This window comes from Necator americanus, chromosome X (assembly GCF_031761385.1).
Source record: "Necator americanus strain Aroian chromosome X, whole genome shotgun sequence".
Classification (NCBI taxonomy): Eukaryota; Metazoa; Nematoda; class Chromadorea; order Rhabditida; family Ancylostomatidae; genus Necator; species Necator americanus.
Genome location: NC_087376.1, coordinates 28,429,031 through 28,445,894, shown reverse-complemented (window position 1 = coordinate 28,445,894; position 16,864 = coordinate 28,429,031). Strand labels below are relative to the sequence as shown.

The 16,864-nt window shown below is 38.8% G+C and overlaps 2 protein-coding genes across 3 annotated transcripts; one reads left to right on the top strand and one right to left on the bottom strand.

The window, feature by feature from the left end:
• Positions 1 to 329: 329 nt before the first annotated feature.
• RB195_025786 (uncharacterized protein) lies at positions 330 to 11,698 on the bottom strand (the record flags this gene model as incomplete). Of its 2 annotated transcripts, XM_064214072.1 has the most annotated exons (21): positions 330 to 356; positions 551 to 639; positions 700 to 806; positions 3,146 to 3,273; positions 3,333 to 3,449; positions 3,530 to 3,643; positions 4,715 to 4,826; positions 5,011 to 5,060; positions 5,903 to 5,979; positions 6,079 to 6,202; positions 6,270 to 6,403; positions 6,509 to 6,614; positions 7,115 to 7,280; positions 8,244 to 8,338; positions 8,393 to 8,481; positions 8,554 to 8,692; positions 8,833 to 8,946; positions 8,999 to 9,455; positions 9,602 to 9,708; positions 9,761 to 9,882; positions 10,716 to 10,770. In XM_064214072.1, 21 exons carry the CDS (start codon positions 10,768 to 10,770, stop codon positions 330 to 332), a joined length of 2,529 nt encoding a protein of 842 aa, XP_064069953.1. The 2 variants fall into 2 exon arrangements, with proteins under 2 accessions (XP_064069953.1, XP_064069952.1); XM_064214071.1 differs by lacking the exons at positions 9,602 to 9,708; positions 9,761 to 9,882; positions 10,716 to 10,770 and adding an exon at positions 11,682 to 11,698 and having other exon boundaries at positions 5,903 to 5,994.
• Positions 11,699 to 14,464: 2,766 nt separating this feature from the next.
• RB195_025785 (uncharacterized protein) lies at positions 14,465 to 15,628 on the top strand (the record flags this gene model as incomplete). Its single annotated transcript, XM_064214070.1, has 6 exons — positions 14,465 to 14,485; positions 14,593 to 14,678; positions 14,814 to 14,937; positions 15,079 to 15,267; positions 15,330 to 15,506; positions 15,584 to 15,628. The coding sequence occupies 6 exons, from the start codon at positions 14,465 to 14,467 to the stop codon at positions 15,626 to 15,628; spliced, it is 642 nt and encodes a 213-aa protein (XP_064069951.1).
• Positions 15,629 to 16,864: the final 1,236 nt, after the last annotated feature.

Genomic DNA, 16,864 nt, shown 5'->3' with positions numbered 1-16,864 from the left:
GATGCGATTAATCGGTTAACGCTATGGGAAAGGCGAAATGAGGACAACGTCCATTCAGAGTCAAGAGAGTGTTGAAATGTGATTATATCTAAACTTTTTTTTTTCACTAACGTCATTGCACTTGTGTAAATTTGGTAATCAGAACGAATAAGGAGAGAGAACAACAACTTTGGGTAACATGTTTTACAATGAAATAACCTCCACACCTCCGTCATTGAATGAGAACAATGAAAAAAATAATAATAATGTTTATTGGAAAGCACGATCCGATAAGAGACGAAAAAAAAGCATTGTATACCCATGAGATTGCCGACGTAAGTCAAGAAGAGTCATTGCGTGTATCTGCACGATGGTGTCTGAAAGTAATATGAGCCAGCTACAATCATTTTTTGTGCGAATTTTTTTTCTTTTCATCTTCGATCGGAGGAGAAACCAGAACTCGAATCAGAACTAGCACATCGCAAACGTTGAGTCCGCATCTATACGTCAATACTCCACATACACACAGGTGCTACAGCAAACCAGTCAACCTAAAGAATGTAATTCTTACCGGAATACCATTCATATCAGGTGGAAGCTGCATATCATTATATGGCAAGTAGATATGACTATACGATACTGCGTTAGTTATGGAGAACACTGAAAAAAAGATGGAATCATACAAGATAGGAGACATGTAGTTAATGTAAGGATTTTTACCAGAGAACCAAAAGACGTCCTTAACATCTAGGTTTCCCGGAAGTCGCAACAATACCGTCTCTCCGTAGTAATCTCGCAGCGATTCACAGTCAAACAGTTTGAACGTACTGAAATGATTGTACTAATTTATGTCAACGATTATTTTGGTATGATTCCGATTTGAAAAGTGTTATTGACGGTAGACCATAAAATCAGAATAAGTGATTGATTTGGAGTCAAAGCGGTAATAGGGGATTCTTGATTTTTCTTTCCCAGTCATATTTTGTCTTTTTTTTTCTTGAACAATCTTCAGCAGCATTTATTTGTGCAGAAAACTGCCCTCAAACTTATTTGGTTCAGCAAATTAACTCGGACTCCTTGCGAAAATCACTAATGCACCATATTTTCATACGGAAGATATTTTTCTTAGAATCTAAACCTTCCAAACCATCGTTTCACTTTTACAACGCTAGCGAAAAACAATTTGGATGAAAGATTCCAAATTGTACATATTTTTCCCATCGTCAATTCATAAATTTAATGTACAACTATTGGATGAACGAAGAATTGTTGCAACAAGGTTCAAAGTGATTAAAAGTCGGCACCTCCAAAAAGTGACCTTGAGCTACCATCACAAAAGAATACGTCATGAAAATATCGGCAAAAAATCGATGAAGATTTGTTTCAAATAAGCATCTCTTCCAGTTCTCTCATCAAGAGACTGGGAGAAAGAGGTTGCAGAACAATTGCTCAGTGTCTTTTCGACGAAAAACAAGTAATATCCTCATATTTATTAAGCCAGAACAAAAAAATGCTCAGAATGTTTTGAAAAATGACATTTGCAATTTGCACATTTGCAGTAATAGTACCTATATGTATATGTATGACGAGTTCTTTCCGACATAAAGGAGATGGTTTTAGAAATGACGTCACCACAACTTTCATTCTCGCATCCAGTAACAACAGCTCAGTAATTAAACTAATATAGGCGTTTAAAACGCGTTACACTAACCGGTAGGAACTTTTGCAGCTGCTTATTTTATTCTGCTAGAAGCATTTGCTGAACGCTCTTCTAGTTCAAAGCGTCTAAAGATGCACAAATAAGAAGAGGTACGGAGTTAAAAGTAGGAGACGCTCATGAACCGGTTACGTTAAGTTACTCACGATTTGTCCACCGGTAATGAACTAGTCTAGTAAGTCGAATTTACTCACAAGCTACTTTCACTCTCCAGTGAAATCCCCAGGAAAGCTCTGAATACTTATCCTGAACAAGTTTTTAATTGAGTGAGGCTCCAAGTCGGCTGGTTTGCAACCACGTATATCCTCGCGAGTTCAACTTACATGCTCGTATACTTACACAGCACCAAAGTTCCATTGATCACACCATTTAAATGAGCTGCCTTTGTAAAAGAATAGTCAAAGGACGAGTTTAGGATGTATCGAGGGCGTGCGGGAGTTTCGTAGAGGTTTGTGCACACGATCAACTACTTAACCTCACCCGAGTGGACAATTCTAGCGTTGAATTGAACTGAGTGCTAAGTAGAAATCTCCAATTTGTGTTGAAACTATATATCTCGTAGACTACATAAGCTCATATATCTTTTTGGATCTAAGCATTGGAAAAACTCCTACCATACATGAAAAATTAGTGTGGGACAAATTTCGATTAAAAACATATGGCATTTCGGTAAAGTCATCAATAGGACCCTCTATTAAGTATCTACGTCTACATGTATCCAGGTGTCAGTATTTTTTCAGCAGCATTGACCTCCCCATCTGTATCGAAATTGTCCTTCACACTATTTCCATTCCCTGTTTAATTTCTACGAAATGGACTCTCCGAAAAACGCGAAATCCAATGTATCTACAAGTCACTACCATGCTTTCAACTTTCAAAAACTTTGAAATTTAAAAACAAAAAAGATGCTCTGTTGTTGAAATTTTAGAATGGTTTCAAAATATTGTGGAGCTTGTAAATAATTGACTATTTTTACCCACAGCAAATAATTGTTAATTGAGACCTATACAACAAAAAACGAGAAATGCCTACTACTTAGAAAAAAATCCACTTCTACGCGCCGTAAGGCACTTAGTAATGGAGAAGGAATTTCATTTGAAATGCCACAGTTGAGTTCAGGAGCGATACTTGAAAAAAAGATATGAGAAAAAAGGAATATCCTATCCATCCATTATCTACCCTTATATATTTCTCAAAGAGTTTTTTTTAGAGATTTCATTTGTTAAGTCCATATATGTCTTATACACATTATACCTATATAGATCCTGTTCATTACCTGGTGCATGGAAGCTGAATCCAGGGCGAGATTGTGAAATGATAACCCATGAATTAATTGTAACGATACGTTAAAACAACGAAAGAAATGCAATAAAAACTTCTGTCAAATGTCGAATAAAAAAGGAGAACAGCTACTATGAATGTTGTTGAGAACAGATAAATGTAACATACGAATCGTAGATTGGAACGATATGGCCTTGTGCGTTCGGAAGTATATCCTTCCCGATCATGAACCATACGGCAGCCCCTCCGGTTTTTAACGTAAAATTACTGATTTCCATCGTTTTAACATCAACCACCTGAAATATTGTCAGTATGTACCATTACGTTACTGTATAAAAAATTATTATGCTCTTACAGTGATTGGTCCAGAGCTGGCGTTAAATCCACCGTTTGGTGAAAGACCACGTAAATTCACTACGCCAGGAATCTGAAACGCGGGTCCATTCGGAAGTAGTACGGAAGCCACTGTTTCCTAAACAGAAGACAAATAACTTCTAATATAACCAGCCAAGGAAAAGCTTTTTCATTTAACAACTTTCAAGAATAACTCACATGGCGCTTATGATCCCTCAACGATACCCAATGAATAGATTTGGTTGTTCTTCCTTCCGGAAGTGTGAGGAGAAGAGGTTGGAAGCCAGCAAACCATTCCAGTGGTTGCGCATTCTAAGTCATACAGAAGTATTGGAAAACGCCTTCTGAGAGTACGTACATGAATTTGTAGAAAATTTCACAATCTCGATAAAAGGAAACCGTGTGGAACTCCTCACGAAAATCACCACCTTCAAAATATTTTCCTATTTTTATTTAAGAAAGAATTAAATGTACTCGTGAAATAAACAAGTGATCAGTTCATTTCTAACTGTTAAAGAAACCAAACAGCGCAGTATGTCTCAAAAATTCTGCAATAATTTTGGCATATTGTTTGAAAGTGGAGGAGCGATAATCACCTATTACAGTTTTCTTGAAGATTAAGCTTTTAGGAACTTTAAAAATAATAGTGAACTTTTTAACTGTAACAACGAAAATGTAAACCCTATCCTTCTTCTGTGAGATCATGCTAAACTGACAATTATCATTCAACATAAATTGCGCAGTCGTATGGAAGAGAACTAATGAAAAACTGATTAATATCCTTCTGGATAGTAGAAACATTCCCACAGTAGTTCTAATGATTTTGCCTTTAACTTTTGTTTTTTGTTTATTTTCATTTTCGTTTGTCATTGTCACCTATCACAAGGGCAATTTTCATATTGAGCATATGAGGTATGCATCTCACCTGGACACCATGGATTTTAAAAAAGCGGCAAGTTGCAAGAGTCAAAATAAGCCACATAATTTTTAACCACATACCGTTTTTTTTGTCTTTGTTTCAACAAACTATTTTTTTCCACGTAGACGACATTTACACAAAACCAGAGAAAACAATTTTATTTTAAAAGAAACCAGTTGCCAAAATGTTTGACGTGTATACGGAGCTGGTTTTTATGCTGTAATTTGATGATCAAACGTACGGTCGGAAAAAAACTGAAAGAGGAAAATGTTTTTTTGAGTTTCTCTACCTGAAGTTAGAAATCAAAAATAACCTCGTAAGAGTTCTACGCTTTCCTTCGTACATACATTATGCCAAAAAAATCAAAAACTCCTTCCCAGGGCCGATATATTTATATACAAGTATTAAAGTAACTGCGATGCTTTACAAATGTAAAATAGTGATTTTATTTGTAGCAAACGCACGCTGTAATTGATCCTTTCGTCTTCAGGCTGAAGAACTCTAAATCCAGCTGGTCCAATTGTGTTAAAAGATGAGTAGGACGAGCTTGGGTTACTCATTTCATCTTGTTGTGTGCTGCAAATGAGTTACTGTACAAGTTATTGCTGGAAAATAGGCTACGAAAAAGAAAAAATGAGGTAATCTTGAAAGTCAAAAAAAGTGAAAATTATTTTTCCCTACACTCTCTTAACAGAATTTTTGTCACGATCAAGCTACACTTAACACATTCATATTTCGGTATAAAATAGAAGCGACTTACGTCTGTAGCACACTTCTTAGATTCCCTTCGCTTAGCTGCACTGTGCCTCCCTGAAATCGTGGTGCTAAAAGGAAAAAAGAAGACAAAAAAAAAGAAACATTCGGGAATAAGTGGCTCAAAATGGCGGTATCACTAAAAGATGTTAACAGATAAATAAATAGGATAATATAAAAGGTCCTAAAGTATATTCGAGTTCGGCACGACCGACATACATGGTTGTCCTGCGTGCAATCATTGCACATCAGGTTTTCGGGCATTGATTCAGTTCTGGAGGAGGTACCTATGTATGGTTGTCAGCCTGTTGATCGACTCTTGATTAGTCGCAGCACACATTGCAACCAAATTTCTTCCCACTTCTTCCAGGTTTATTTCAGGATATTCTCCTCAAGTTTGGCCGTTCAACAGATGTATCCTCAATTTTATTTATTCCTCTTGACTGTAACATATGTGGAAGCGGTAGACCGGAATAAATCTTTTTCTGGCATATACTTATCAAAGATAATTAGAACCGAAAGTTTTAAATCTTCATGGAACACTTTGCAAATGTAAATGTTTTGATTGTGAGTTTCATTTACAAAGTGGAATCACTCCGGAGAAACATCGAGAACATTCGAAAACATTCACATAGAGAATATTTTCGACCTCTAAGTTGAATTAGGTCCCTTAATGAGCTTTTTTTTTAATTCGATGCATATTTTTCTGTAATATGAGAACTGTGAGTTCGGTTCTTTGTCATTTTCTCTAAAAAAAAAACCCCATTGCCAGATATCCTGCTTTCTTCACAATTAAGTCACTGAGAAAGTACATTAAAAATTATATGCGAACAATTCTCTTGATAGTGAACCATTGCTTTGTCATCACTGAAAGTGGTCTTATCCTAAAAATGAGGTACCTTCAGCACTAATTCCACAGGTTTTTTAACGTTACCGCTTGCAACCAATCCAGCTTTCTCCGGAGTTTCTCCTGAGGCTGGAATTAGCACGTCTATAACGATTAGTCACTTGATTAACTTTGAGTATTTAGGAAAAAAATTTTAAGGAAAAAGCCATGTTCTCGAAGCTCATTTACCATCTCTCTTCACCCGAAGGATATCAGTCACTTTCTTTTCCTTATCTTTGACCGGTTCGATAGGTTGGGTTCCATTGAAAAGGGTGTTTCCTGGCAACATCTTCCGTATTTTCGCTTTTAATGGCTAAATAATAATGCCATCAAACTTTGCTAACATTAATTGTTACAAACTATTATGAAGATACTCTCACAGGTAATTCCTCAAGTGCAAATATAGAAACATCAATGGGCTGCGGTCGCACGTAGAAGCCATTTTGAGATGGAAACATGTCAGCAAGTATATTTTCAGTGTGAACAAGTGGTCCCAACCAGAACGTAACATTCTCTGAAGATATGTTTCATTGAACTACAGAAATAAGGTCTAATGGAGCAAGACATCATGCGAATGACTCTACTTCCACGTGTTCACTGCTGTTTGAATGTTGCCCACCTGACAGAAGTGAGCCAGGTTGGAAAATGAATTTCGAAATGATGAATCTTCTTTCATCCACAACCCAAAGTGCACCAGAAGATTTGAATTTCTTCTTTGTGTTTATCTAAATAAATTTTGCTTTAATTATCGCACTCAATTTAAAAATACACCGTCCGAACTGATTGCAGTCTGTTTCCCTTAAAATCTTAGTCGATGCATTCTTAGGTTGTAATTTCCAGGAGTTAGCTCAGTAGTAAGATGTTCTCCTGATATACTCAAGTTTCAGCTTAGTGAAAGCAGACAAAAAATGTTACCCAAATCCTGAATCTTCATTTCGCATTTTGCTAGTCTTTCCACAGCGCGTAAGTGTGTAACTGATCAGAAAAAAATACGGTCGTTATAAAACCCGCGACTCAGAGGTTAAAGGCGACTGTCATATCACTGACTCAATTGAGCTGAGAGTACAAACGTGGCGGGGGAGGCGCTAGGGTCTATTCCCGAATTATCTTCACTGAGGACACTTTACTTCAAAAATTGCTGCTCTGTAGGATTGTAACTTGCGAAGAAGTTAGTTAATTGAGCAAATCTAGTAAGAGCAAAAAGCATTGAATGTAAGTATTTTACCTGTTCAGCAAAACTTCCACAGTATTTTCCATAGTACGGTAGCTTGTCTGCAGAAACTTTAATCTCCTTATGCTTGTTTGTCGGCCGATTTTCTCGAATCCATTCGATTAGTCGACTTTCTTTCTCTTTTTTCGAATCTTCCCTCGTATCTTCTTTTACGAGAGACCTAGGTATAGTAAACAATGCCGAACACAGAGTGCTAGTAGCCTTTTTAGACTCGAATAAACCTTGAACACGCAATAAAAATAGCGGGATGGGTACACAGAGCTGTGTTTTTTTTATTTAAATTGGTCTAAAAGTTAAAAATCCGATGAAGTGGAAAGTAAACCAGTGAAAAAGCAGCAAAAAAATACGGGCGTCGTGGAAATTAGCAATTTTTAGGAAGCAAATCCATCGTACATAATTGCACGAGTCGAAGGGAAAAAAAAGGATTTGCGGAAGGCGCAGCGGCTAAAAAACGTGAACAACAAGATGCTGTTCTTGAATATACTACATCTTTTCAATATAAGAAAGAGATGTAAATACAGCGTGTTCGACTGCTTATGTAATAGCTAGATCGATAGGAAAGCGAAAGAGAAAGGATTTCTGCCGCCTCGCGCTTTCACTTCGAAAAGAATAGGAAGAAAGAAAAAGAAAATAGAAAGAAAAAGAAGTTGGCAGATTATTCCCAAGAGTTTAAACCACAATTTTTTCAAGTTTCAAACCGAAATCTAATAATTATCCTCATATGGTGATGAAATATGTGAGGCGCAAGTGAATTGCTTCTGTAGTAAGGAATACTTCCAAATACTTCGTGAATTATTCTCTTCATGTAATCTCCAAATTGCCACTCTTTTCCGTTTGTTAGAGGTCATTTTCACAAAATGAATTAAAATTTTTCCTTGTTAAATGGGAACAAATCCAATTTGTTCCTTTGGACGGTGTCAAGGTTCAATAAGCGCTGAAGAATCATTTGTTACGTGTCATCGTGGATATCCAGAAATAGACAGCCATCATTCATTTTCACTTCCTTTTTCAATATTTTTATAACTGTATGCATCCAGCACGATGTCATGCACTCCACTATAAGTGACATCGTGCTGGTCATTCATCCCAAGACTAAAAGTGAAAAAGAAACATTTTCGTTTACTTCAAGGCAGGACCGAGTGTCTCAGCGTCTAGTTCTCCTGAAGTGATTGCTGCTTTTAGTAGTTTTCTCTCCTCCTCTGGCAAATTCTCCAAAAGCTGAAGACATAAATAATTCAGAAACGACATCATCCTAACGGACACAGAATATACCTTCAACGAGTCTTCTTTGTCTTTTGTCAATGGAATTTGTTTTTGTTTATTTTCGTTTTCCTTCAACGACTGGTTTAGAGCGGAAGCGGCTGTAAGTTTCCCATGTTTAGAAACACAAAGTAATACTTAGGAAAGTAAAATTAGATGTTATTAACAGGTACCTTGTGTAAGTAACTTTTCCATGATTGTCGGCTGCGGTTGCGAACTTCCGAAAGGAAGATCATCTTGAAAAGCAGTGGTGGGAGCATGTAGACTGCTTCTTCGAAGCACGTTTGTCATTGCCTCCAGAAGACCACCTTTCTGTGCAGGCGAAGAGAATTCAAATTAGTTCATTCATGTCTTCAATTACATGAGTATTTTTAAGTACTAGCTTTGGAAAAAATTGCAAAATAATGCGTTGAAGTACTTTGTAATTTTTCTAGCGTCTTTTTCTAACATACCGGTCCATCTCCTCCACCAAAATTCAAAATATTGTTGGCGATTTTTGATATTTGATCAAGTGGGGCACCTCCGCCTAGCAAAGAATCCAGTGGATTTGCTGCCGGCTTGGTAAGCTGCAACTCGTTTTTTGAAGATCGTAGACCACTTTTTGGAAGAAACGCAAACCTGAGCTCCATGAAGTGCCGCATCAGGGATTTGGGAGGCAGCTTTACTTTGTGAAAAAACGGATTCTACAATGTTGTCCTCTATTGCGGTATTAAGCGGAGAAGAAACAAAATGTCCCGGTTTAAAAGAGCTAAGCGGATTGACTGAGCCCAACGTTGCGGCTGCAAACTGCTGAGGCCTTTTCTGTGTCACATAATGAGGTTTACCATTATCCCAAATCCCAGCATGTACAGGAACTCCATTAGGTATGGATATAGGACGTGGAGAAGAATTTTGGGTTCTCGGAATTGCGTTATTTGCAACGTAAGGAATGTGGTAGGTCTTTGGAGGGACTGTTGTGTGCGGGGTCTTAGCGAGTAACTGCTTTCTTGCGACATGGTAACTACTTGTTGTCGTTGTTGCCTCAACTTGCAGACGGTTTCTTAACTGCGATCTGATTATCGGCCTTGGACGAGAGCTAAATTGAGATAAAATTAAATTAAAAATTAAATAATACTTAAATAATAAATAATTGAATTAAAGATTAAATAATCAAAGATTAAATAATAATCATTCTCCAACACTTTATAATATAAAAATAGGCCAAACAACATCCGCTCCTACTTCACTTCGGTTATTCCTTGTTTTTCATATCTTGAATCGTTTTGCCGCCACCTGCTCCTGTATACACCATTGGATAAAGGTCGATGTGGAGACAATTTTTCTTCCAGCTGTGTGTAGGGAAAATATTAACGTCGAATGATGTGTCAGTTACAGACAAACCTCCGAATAATATGCTCCCGGAAATTCCTTTGCCTGCTTCAAACGCTGCTGGTACTGGGACCAGGGTATAATTGCAGCCGGCCGCAACACATCATCACATGATGCAAAAACCAGTAAGAGAGCTGGAAACGTTAAAGTAATCGCCCTTCCAGAGTTTATTCACTTTATTGGGAATTTATCTGAGCGTTAAGATTTCGTTTTCAAGAAAGAAAAAGAGAAAGGACTTGCAAGGGACTGTGTTGTATAAAAACTTGGATATATATATATATATATATATCTTCTTTAGAACATTAGGTTAGGCCAAAAATGACGAGTGATAAATGCTACGGGGTATTGAGTCACGGAACTGTTCAGCCACATTCGAATACATAGTTCTTCGGCAGTTCTGATAAGTTGTTTGGATTCTACCAAGCTAATCGTATCGACACAATGGATGACCGGAAATAGAGCGTAGCGGGTGATCCGCTACCAAGGACGTAACTCCATGGTGGTCCGTGTTGCATATAAATTGCTAGCAAGGATCTACACAAATTGTGCACAAGAGGTGATATTCAAACATCTAAAGAAGACGACTGCAAGGTTTGCAGAATTTTTCAAAACGCTGGTGAAAGTGACGTCAAAAATCGTGTAACAGTGCGCCACGAATGAACAGTGAAATTGACATCTTTAGAATATTCATGATGTATCTTCCAGCTCTCTTGTCAAAATAAAAGCTTTTTAAATTCTCTCGATAGTAGTGGAGCCGAGAAAAGATGATGCTGAGTATCTAAACTAAGAGGTCTGGTACGGTATCTAGCATGCATGCAGAATACTGTAACACCCTCATTGTTGTGAAGACGGCGCACATGTTATTCACTGAAAGGCAAACAGAAAGTACAAAGCGCATGAAAATAGCGGTTAAACATGTTCGAAACATAAAACAGCTTCTAAATAAATCTAAAACATGTTCACTCACGAATGACGTGCACTGGAAGAGGTCGCATCTGTGTGGACTGATCAATCGGGGTCATAGCCCGCTCCTCGTTCAACCTCCTCGTTTTCCCTCTCACGCCGCCCGCGCGCCAAAACTGACCAAGCTGCCTAGTAACCGGAACACGAACGTTGGAACACGCACTACCACTTCTTTTGCCATAGTGCGTTTTTCATGGTTTAGACGTCATCTTTCACTTTGACCGATATATACTCGCAGGGATTTCGACAAAGTGATGTCCACGTGAAAATGCGTAGACCATTGGAAAGGATACAAAGGGAAGCACAGTTCACTTTGTATCTTCCCACAAGTTACACAAACCACGTCAATGTTTTGCAGTATTTCAAACGCTGAAAAGAGGTTCAGGCTAGCGAGATACCTTGAGTTGAGTTGCTCAGATTACCGTCCGCTTGTGATTTCGCCCACTTTAATGGCAGAGCTGATTAAGTGAATAATGAATTCATATTCATTATTCCTCAAGATCTGTAAACAGAATTAATTCACCAAGCTCTGATATGATGCGCTTGTAATTGGTCAGTGGTCATGTTTCTCAGTTATTGTTACAGTTTTTCATCTCCGTTGTCCAGTACATCTATCTATCAGAAGGAGTTTACATGTGTTTTACGAAGTGACGGGAATCTCTTCTACTATTTCGATTGCTTAACCCTGAGTGTTTTTGCATGGATTCAGCAGGAAACCCTTTGCAACACTTGGAAGTGTCCTGTTATGTTATAAAATGGTCGATGTCGACTACATCCTTGCTGAATCGTAGTATAATTGGAGAACAAAGATGGCTTCTTTAGCGTTACTGTATTTGTAAGGAATGAAGACAAGGATGTGAAACCAAAAACAGTAGAAGACGTTTTATAACTGTAACAAGATGAGAAGAGGTGAGATGATCGGTTGACATACACTCTCATTTCTCTTTGCTGTCCACTTCATTTACGCTACCTACGTAGGTTCGCCATAGACCTGTAGAATGCTAGTTTAGGCAGGGAGTTTTCTCTTTAATCTCTGGTGGATTATCTACCGGATTTCTAGTGGATTTTCCATCTAGAACTCATCTTTCAGGAAAAGGTTGCAGTAACTAATATTTTAAGTGATTTGTTCTATTGAGTCTTTGCATATCTTTTTTTTCCACACTGTTTTCTGTAATCTTTGATTCACAAGGTGTTCTTTTTTGGGAACTACTGAAAGGTAATCAGGCAATCAAACCTCAATCACCATATGGAGATTGGGGCTCCTTGTCGCCAACTCCAGAAGCTGCCCGATGCAGTGTACAAAAAAAAAACACCTCGAAGTCACACTGCTGCATGACGACGCGAGACCTCACACGGCAAAGGTGAGAGGCCAATATCATTAGGGCCTGGGCTCGACGACCTCACGTCACTCTCCCTGTAGCCAGGACCTGCTCCATCCAACTTTCACATTTTCCGGTTCCCGAAGCAGCACCTATGCGAAAAAAAAAAACCTTCGAAGACCTCGATAACCTCTAGAACGTACTGAACGACGTTTTATCGTCGCAGTCCCCTCTTTCTGGAAGATAGGCACTTTCACATTAAGGGCTATATGTACCTCATAATGATGGTAATAAAATAGTTGAACCCTGCTTTGTTCCAATAAGAGCTTTTTTTAAGTGCGTAAGAGGTTATGCAAAAACCCAATATAACTCGCTTTAAAAAAAAGTGGCGAAATGAACACAGGATAAGCTAATAATCAGAGAGTTTTTCATCTGACACCAATATTGATAAATAATAGACTTTCTGATTTTGGTTTCTGGGATCAATTCGCACCCTTTAGTGAAAGGTTTGGTTGCTTTAGCCACTTGATGCAACGTAGTGATTCAGCATTTCAACTCTCCAAGGTTATTCTACATATCTGTAACAGTTATAATGGTTAATGTTTACCATCAAATCAGTGAGTCCCAATTGTCGGAATAATCCACAATTTGCAATTTCAAAGGCAGCATACTATCTGACGAATGTGACGTCGTAAGGAAATGCGCGGGAAAAGCTAAAGATGGTGTTGTAGATTCCCGAGGTGATTCCGCTCATCTCTCTCTTATCGTCGTGAAAGAAAAACGACGCGGGAGCCACTATAGTTTCCTCGAGGCACTTTAGAATGCCGTTCATTGGTTTTACTTGAACGGATTGGTGGAAAAAACACCGCTAATCTTCGACCACTCGCACTTGGATGCGGCGCGTGCACGAAAGTGGCGCCTTGCAACTGAAATCGTCGCAAGAAACGGCGTTCTTCACGCCATATTTCGCGACGAGTGGAACCACCTGAGTCCCGCAATCTATTGGGGTGGTGCAAAAGTTATGTGCATTTCTCGTTGCCTTATCATCACTACAAATTTTTTTCGGTTACAATCATCCTTAATACTGGAAGCAGTATGGCGTTTAGTAGCGCATTTCGAATCAGTATTTGGTCAGTACCAAGACTTAGAAGATAATATTTCCACCAAATCTTTTGGGAGTTTAAGCTGGGCAGGTCTGCAGCGGATACGGCTCGGATTATCAACGATGTTTAGACTGAGGGAAGCACCAACGAATCCACGGTACGGCGTTGGTTCCGAAGGTTTTGTTGCGGCGATATAGCCTTAAAGGCATCACCCCATGAATCTGAGGTGGTGCAGATTTCAGGTGGAGTATTCTTATAAAGGATAGTAGATTATGAAGAGGGGTGATTCCGTCCATTTCTTCCTAATTGCCGTAAAAAACGGCCCGGAAAATACGGCTTCATTCGTTTTGGCGCACCATTTTGTACAAGAGGTTCGATTGGAGCGCGCCAGTCTTGTCCGGCGCCGCATCTTCCGGGCCGTTTTTTACGGCAATTAGCAAGAAATGGACGGAATCACCTCCCTCTCCGTAGTCTCCCATCCCGTATACGAATACACCACCTGAAATCTGCACCACCTCAGATTCGTGGGGTGATGCCTTTAAAGTTAACGAAATTCGCGGCCGCACTTCTAAAGATGACGACCACCTGCTGAAAGCAATCATCAAAGATGATTCGCTTAAAACAACACGAGAGATTGCCCAAGAATTAAGCGTTGACTACTCGACAGTCGTCACCCATTTGGAAAAAGTTAGAAAGATGAAAAGTTGAACAAGTGGGTCCCACACAAACTGAGTGAATTCCAAAGAAATCGCCGTTTTGAGTTTTTTTTCTGTTTTTTGAAAAAAAAAATCGTTTTTTCTTCTCACCATTTCTGCTACGCAACAAAAACGATCCATTTCTCGATCGCACTGCTACATGCGATGAGAAATGTTGTTCAGTCGTTGATGTAGGATAGAACACTTTTCATCCATTTGCATGAAACAGAATAAAACAGACGGGATGGGATGAACGTCTTCTTCCCCTTATCCACTTCACTTTTACTTCAGGTCAATCTGCGCCGGATTACTAAAACTACAAATGAAAGCCCTAAGGCTTCCAGTTCAAACGAAAGTACAAAAAGCCCTGGTAGCCTGCATAGCGCGATTCAATCCTTAGAAGTGAATCTCTTCAAATTTATCATTTCTTCCTAGTTCTGCGCAATGCTTCATGCTCACTCATCACTAAACAACCTCATGGCAAGCGAAATGACGGCAGTATGATGCTACGTACGTATTCGCACTAACCGCGCAGCAATAACGGATAGCTATTTCCTTCCTGCTAAATTCACCATGCGTTGCAAGCGTTTCTGCGGCTGATTTCGCTCAGAGGATGCTTCCCATACGAGATTGTTCATGACTGTGGACTTTACTGAAGTAATGTTTGAGTGATTGACGTCACTGTTGGCAGCTCTATTGCTTCACATTTTTGCTCTGCTTGGAGTGCCGTGCTACAGGTCCAATGTTTCATAGGTTTGATTCAGACTCGGAGAATGCGTCGTCGACGTCGACGTCTTTCAAATGCATGCAAGGACATACCAGATTACGTTACGGCGGTGGACGATTCTAGGTTTACTCTTGTATCATAGTTCACAGTAGAAGAATCTGTAACTCCATTTTTCTTTCCAACCATATCTTCATTACTTCAACAGAACTATTGAACGCCAAGGTTAGATGATAAGAACTAAGAATTCACGGAGTTTAGCCAGTATGCAGATGTCAAGGAGACGGAACGAGAGCTACAGATCTGGAGCCTCGATTGTCCTCTCTCTGAGGAAGAGATAAGAGAATATTTGGACGAAGCAGAAAAGAACATGTCTTCTGAAAAGGTGTGTCATTAGTGGTTCTACGATTCTACTGCGCGGCTCCTCTCCAGATACTAACGGCATTCTAGTTCAATTGCTTCTAGCTAACTTTTTCAATGCTTAACATAAAAACCTTAAATGAGGGTAGTCTTTTATGTTTTCCAGGCGCATGAAATATTAGCTTATTGTAAATTCGACATTCGTGAAGCCCTGACAATATGTAAAAATTTCGTGGAACCTGATCTTCTGTTGGACAGCGAGAAACAAGTGGTGCGATGTATGATGCGTGCCGAAAAATTTCGTTTGCTTTGCCTTCCGAGAGCGCATCAGCGATGTCGACCATTGAAAGAGATGGTAGGTTTTATCTCCTAGATATTTGGGATTTTTTTCCTAATGAAGGGATATCTTTTTTTCAGCTGCCACAACAGTCTACGAGCAGTATTATGAATTATTACTATAGGAACAAGTTCAAGGATTTCGTATTTGTCCCTCGATATCGTGACTCACGTAATTCACGGCGTCAGACCGTGATGAAAAGTGAAGATATAAGATCGACTGTCTCTTTGGCAGCGGAAATGGCGGTCAAAGTGAAGGTAGGAAAAGACTTATAATTTCCTTTTGAGTTATGCTCTTATGTGATGAAGACGTGGCGGTTTTTCATGGTTTTTAGGTCGTCCACCCAATGACTGATCTACCACCTGTTGTTCATTGCTAGTACAAGTAAGAGTATTAGTACATGCGTGATTCCAATCCGACTTTCTTTCAGTACGTTTGTCATAGTAGCATTATTGCGGCAAATATACTTTCTTTCTTCATACAATTGAATCATTTCAATACAAGGGAATCCCAGATCTAATTCAGTGTACTTCTATCTCTGGGCTGGTTATAGCTGACACATATCATGTGTCGTCCAACAAATTTTTCCAGCTATGCATTATTTCCTTCCTACATTTATCAAAGAAACTTTGGCAGGCAATTTCTGAGAATCATGTGATGAGTTGACCACATTTAACGTTTTGTCGGCGTAATACAACTTGGTGATTTTCTATTCAGCATTAATTCCACCAGAGATCTGACCATTATTTCACTTGAATTTTGTGGTGGAATCTTTTTGAGGAAGAGCATACCCAGACATCCTTTCGTTTTGATTGTGAACTACTTTTCGGAAAATAAGTTGAAGTTATTGGAATGGTACTCCTAATTAGGGGAAATTCTACAGATAGCTTCATTAAGCAGGAAAATTTAGCACCACTTTTCTTCCTTAAATTGAACTGAGTGGACCTAAACTGTGACAGTGAACGTCATCCGTTCAATTTTTTCTAAGTTCATGTGTCTTGGACGCAAATTAATTTATGATGATGTTTATCATATTATAAATGTAATCCCTTAGGAAGCTGTTGGTGTTCCTGAAAACAAGTGGCAATTGAGGAAATACATGGAATACAAGTATAAAGGAGAGACCTTTTTTGTACCTCTGCCTATTCATCTTCGACAGTCTATTGTGAAACATGTGATCTAGTGCTATGTCCTTGCTTTAGAGGTCTTTTTCATTTCTAAACATCTCAATACTGCTTGATTTTGACTGCATTAGCTTTTAGTTTTTATAAGGTCTCCAGAAGATTATGAATAAAGAGTGACATCGGTTAACTTAGCTCACTACTAGTGCACTAAAAGCTGCTGGGCTTTGTCGAATTCTGCAACCCTAAGATCTCTTTTCAGCCATATTTTTGACTTCGACCTTAAATGAAATGAAGAGAAGCAATAGCTAGAAGGAATCTTCCATATTTTGGTTCTAAAAAAATGTCACTAAATGTGTGTAAATTTACCGATCTATGAATAGACGACGGGGTTGTTATTGAGGTTATATCATTCTTATCAAGCTTTTACTTTACTTTCTTCTCTGACAGGAGTCAATAGAATTACTTTTCAGGATTTTTCTTTTGTGCTCGTC